At 52.1% G+C, this 4,681-nt stretch overlaps 1 protein-coding gene across 4 annotated transcripts in view; it reads left to right on the top strand.

Moving 5' to 3' along the window:
- Positions 1–2,911, top strand: part of dcaf15 (DDB1 and CUL4 associated factor 15) — a 10,526-nt gene extending 7,615 nt beyond the window's left edge. For all 4 annotated transcript variants that reach the window (XM_088932964.1, XM_088932963.1, XM_088932966.1 and 1 more), the window contains exons 7-13: positions 1–460; positions 782–873; positions 991–1,119; positions 1,380–1,462; positions 1,593–1,697; positions 1,775–1,890; positions 2,217–2,911. The exon at positions 1–460 is cut by the window's left edge. In XM_088932964.1, coding sequence (XP_088789090.1) covers positions 1–460; positions 782–873; positions 991–1,119; positions 1,380–1,462; positions 1,593–1,697; positions 1,775–1,890; positions 2,217–2,272 — 1,041 coding nt within the window. In that variant the 3' untranslated portion in view covers positions 2,273–2,911. The remainder of the gene's footprint in view (positions 461–781; positions 874–990; positions 1,120–1,379; positions 1,463–1,592; positions 1,698–1,774; positions 1,891–2,216) is intronic.
- The last annotated feature ends 1,770 nt before the right edge of the window (positions 2,912–4,681 follow it).

Raw genomic sequence — 4,681 nt, 5'->3', positions numbered from 1 at the left:
TCCTCCCGAGCCCCTGGGACTCCCTGCTCGTCCCCCGATCAGACACAGGGCCCCTGCAAGCTCCAGCCCCCATCTCCCTCGCCTGACCAGTCGCAGGCTGCCGCCAGGGCGCGGGAATTCGCGGCAGACATCTTCAGACGAGCGCGGGGGAGAGACAGTAGTGGAGAGGAAGCGGGGGGCAAGAGGGGAGACAGCAGAGATGCGCTTACAGAGGAAGAGACCAGGGCAGGGAGAGAGAGTCCTGTACCTTCCTCCTCAGGGGGTACCCGGGAGCCCTCGGGGTCAGAGGAGCAGGCGAGCCCTGTTGATCGTGACCCGGAGGGTGTGGGTGAGTCACACGGCTCTGTGTCCTCCTCTTCCTCCTCCACCCTCTCTTCCTCGCCCGCGGAGCCTGGCTACGTGAACTACACCAGGCTGCAGTATTGTTTACAGCCACCGGGGGCGCCAGAGCAGGACACCGGTGAGTGTGCACAGAGCTGTCTGACCTGATATAAAGGGAGCCTGTTGCGGAAATGTGATGAGTAGCCTCTCTCTGGTCCCCATCCCTCTCTTGGTGTTTGATTTGTATGACTGACTGATGTGGCAGAGCTGGTGTGACAGAAGCCTCTCTCTGGTCCCCATCCCTTTCTCTGTGTTTGATTTGTATGACTGACTGATGTGGCAGAGCTGGTGTGACAAGCCTCTCTCTGGTCCCCATCCCTTTCTCCGTGTTTGATTGGCATGAGTGTCTGATGTGGTGGAGCTGGTGTTACAGAAGCTTCTTCCCCCGTGTCTCTGTCAGAGTACGAGGATGACAAGGTGCTGCTGCCATTCACAGTGACTGACCTGAGGGGCCGCAGCCTGCGGCTAGTGAAGGGACAGCAGCCCAGCCAGGTAAGGCCTCTGTCCGGCACTTTGTTGCCTGTCCCCCTCTCTCTGACTGGACAACCCCCATCTCGCTCCCTGAATAACCCTTTCCTTCGTGTCTGTATAACCTCTCTGCCTCCGCAGGCTCAGTGCGTTTGTGTGGAGCAGCTGACGCTGGATTTTGAGTATGTGATTAATGAGGTGATCCGCAATGACGCTGCCTGGGCGCCCCAGTTCTGCTCCTTCAGTGACTACGACATCGTCATTCTGGAGGTGAGACGGACCCAAAGTCTGGCACACGGCCCCAACACACTTCCCTGGGGTGCAGTCTCAACAATTTACAGCTAATAACGTTGTCTGACCAACTGTGCCGGTGATCTGTTCCACCAGTGCCGGCAGTGTAGCCCGGAGTGCTGTGTGGCTGGTTCAGTATTGCTCCGTTCTCGATACCAGTCACTGGGTGTCGCACTGACAGGAGTGTGTGTGCACAGGGCTGTGCTTGCGCGCTGATACACCCCTCTCCTCTCTGTCAGGTGTGTCCAGAGATGAACACCGTGGTGATTAACATTGGGCTGCTCCTGCTGGCCTTCCCCAAACCCGAGGAGGAGCACTGCAGGTTAGTCTGTCCCCCTGTTCCCCTGCCCCCCCCACCTTCCTGACCTTGCGTCCCCCTGTCCTCCTACCTGTCTGCAAGCTCAAGGTGCTGGCAGGACAGAAACTGACCTCTGGTCTCCATCTGTCTGCAGGCCGAATACCTACCACTCCAGCCTGCAGGTGTCCTGGGACCTGAGCACAGGAGTCTGTCGCACGGTGGGGGTGGGAGAGCTCACAGAGGTTAAGGGTCAGACCAGGTAAGGGCCCCAAGGTCTGCCTGCTCTTGTCTCTCACTTCCTCCCACCTCCCCTCCCTGACTGGCTCTCTCCCGCAGTGGCAGCGTGTGGAGCTCCTACAGGAAGTCCTGTGTCAACACCGTGATGAAGTGGCTGGTTCCCGAGAGCAGCTCCTGCTACATCAACCGCATGACCAACGAGGCCCTGCACAAAGGTACGCCACTTCCCGCCAGAGACCGGTCAGGCTGATGTTACCTCACGGACAAGCAAGGCCCTGCTAATATTGACGCACAGACATGCGAGGTCAGGGAGAGGTCAAGCTCAAATTTCCGCATGGACATGCAAGGTCAAGGGCAGGTCAAGCTAAGGTCACATGACACGCGAGGCCAGAGCCAGGTCAGGCTGACAAGGGTGCACAGGGACAGAATGATGCTGGAAGACCGGGTGTAGTACAGGTGTAGCGGGTCAGATTGAGGTCGGGGTGATCGGGTTTAGTACAGGTGTCATAGTTATTTGATGGGCTGTGCTGCTGTGTTTCAGGCTCCTCACTCAAAGTGCTGGCGGACAGCGATCGCTACACCTGGATCGTCTTGTGAGGGACTGGTGGACAGACGAGATGGACAGATACACAGACAACATTGTGCACACTGAGACTCTCGCAGACAACACTACACGCTCACCATACACACTGAGACTCACACAGACAACACTGTGCACACTGAGAGATTTACACACGGACAACACCGTTCAAGCTCTGGGAGCCTCTACCTCTGTTCCTGTACTACTGTCATTCCACACCGTGTTCCTGCTTGACTGCTGATCAGTGTAGATACCGAGGCCAGCTGTACCGTTACTCAAGTGCTGTAGCAGCAGTTCATGTGAGCCACTCACACAGTGGAGCGTAGAGGGGCCAGTGGTCACCCCCTGGTTGCCTGGCAGTCTGGGCAGATCTCTGCTCCCTGTGGGACTGGGGAAGGGGGACCAGTGCTGTGGGTCCCAGGAGGTTTCCCGGCTGAGCTCAGTATGAACGCATTGAAAGACGGTCGTTACATTCGGCCCCGTGATTCCAGGTGAATTCTTTTCTGTTGTCCTTCAGCTCGTACTCTCGTCTCCGTGCTGCCATTTTGGTATCTCGTCTTTTATTTGGTGCTGTTGCTGGTTCATTAGTTAAACTGACTGGATGGTGTAATTTTTATTTTTAAATTTGTATTAAAAGTGGATTCCTTTCAGACCGATCTGGGGTGTCGTGCTCTTCTCTTTTCTCAGCTGCTCTGATGAACGTGGGTGTTTTATTTTGGCTACTGGATTAGTGTGCGGAGTCTTTTCGTTGGGATATTTGGATGTTTTGCTCTGACTTTGTTCTTTTAAATTGGGTGCTCCAGCAAGAGCGGTGTCTGTCATTGTGGGATAGGAAGGTGGCGGCTGGGGTTCTGGAAGGATTCTACATGAAGCTGAGTGAGCAGGTGTAGAAGACTGGCGTCCTTTTTCTCTGCACATGTGCATTCACGCACACACTCACGACTCGCTCTTTCACACTCGCACCTTTCCTGACAAGACCAGTAGCCTGATGAGTGAGAAGACTGACTTCACAGGCAATAGACAGGCAAGCAGTGCTCCACCTGTTTAATATGAGAAATCCAGGGCAAATACTGTAAGCCACTCGTTTTAAAAAATAACACGCACAGGCTAGCACTTGATCAGGCTTGCAGTTTTTTTTTTTACTTCTTGGAAGAAAAAGTTACAAAAAAAGGTAGAAAACAGTTTTTCCACTTTGAAGATGAGATGCCGAGTTCTCTCTTGGTACAGAAGAGGGCACTGGTGCATTCCCCCGTTTCTGCTCCCTGCTGTGAGGGAGCAGATGGAGGTCAGTGATGGGTACAGTACAACACGGGGGCTCAGACAACCAGTGGACTAACCAGTTAATCCAAACACAAACCTAGAGAAAAACCTCGTCCTTCTAAAGACGGCAGCGGATTTTTATCTCTAATAGTAAAAATATTGTAATAATCACATCCGAATAAGAACACTGACAGCGAGATCAAATAAGGCCATGATGGTTGGATAAAATAAAAAAAACATCTCAAGTATTTTTATCACAAAGTAGTACAGTTTCTCACTTTTGTAATTGCTAATAATGATCATTGTTATAATAATTACATTTAAAGTAGGAAAACATATATCACAGGTTTATTTATAATATTTTCACAAATGTTTCTAAGAAGAACTTGCTGCTGTCCTTGAACACCCTGTGTGTCGGAAAGAGGCAGAGCACTGTGGGCTGGACGCCCTGCACGACACTGGGCTGGACATCCTGTGCAATACTGGACAGTGGGTGGGATGCCCTGCCCAGTATACTGGACACTGGGCTGGACATCCTGCACAATACTGGACACTGAGAGTTCACGTGACCTCTGCTGCTATGCATCCAAAAGGTTGTGACACATCTGGAAGGACAGGTGACCTTTTATACACGCTGCAGCAGAAGCCACCTGAAATAAAAGTTGCCCCACATTTTCATATCTTAAGCAAAAATTCTCAAGCTGTTTTTGTGTTGGAAAATCCTCGGTGGCACTGCTGGTTTCTCACAGGGCTGTTCAGAAAACAAAGAGAATTCTGCTCTGGGTAAAGGCTGACCATGAATCTGGAGATTTCAAGGGCTTTGGGATAATGGCAGCTGATGGAGTGGAATTGGGGTAAGTGAGCTGAGTCTATGGCTCATCTCAGTCTCCTGCCCTGCTGTGTGTATGATGGGATAGGAGACCGAGAATCCCTCTGTTGTAGATTTATTACTGAAGGATCCTTGATCTCTATTCCCTGTTGGTTTGCAGGGGGGTTATCACTCTTTGCTCACCCTCCCTTGTTCCACTGTAGGATAGGAGAGAGGAGATGTGAACTGTGCTGCTCATGTCAGATGAAGGACACACGGGTCTATCCCTGTTCGACTACAGGTGTACAGAGTAACATCACAAGGAGAAAAAGAAATCTCCAAATCTTTGACAGTCTGC

The sequence above is a fragment of the Atractosteus spatula genome, chromosome 14 (assembly GCF_055471065.1).
Source record: "Atractosteus spatula isolate fAtrSpa1 chromosome 14, fAtrSpa1.hap1, whole genome shotgun sequence".
Classification (NCBI taxonomy): domain Eukaryota; kingdom Metazoa; phylum Chordata; class Actinopteri; order Semionotiformes; family Lepisosteidae; genus Atractosteus; species Atractosteus spatula.
This window is presented reverse-complemented; position numbering and strand designations above follow the sequence as displayed.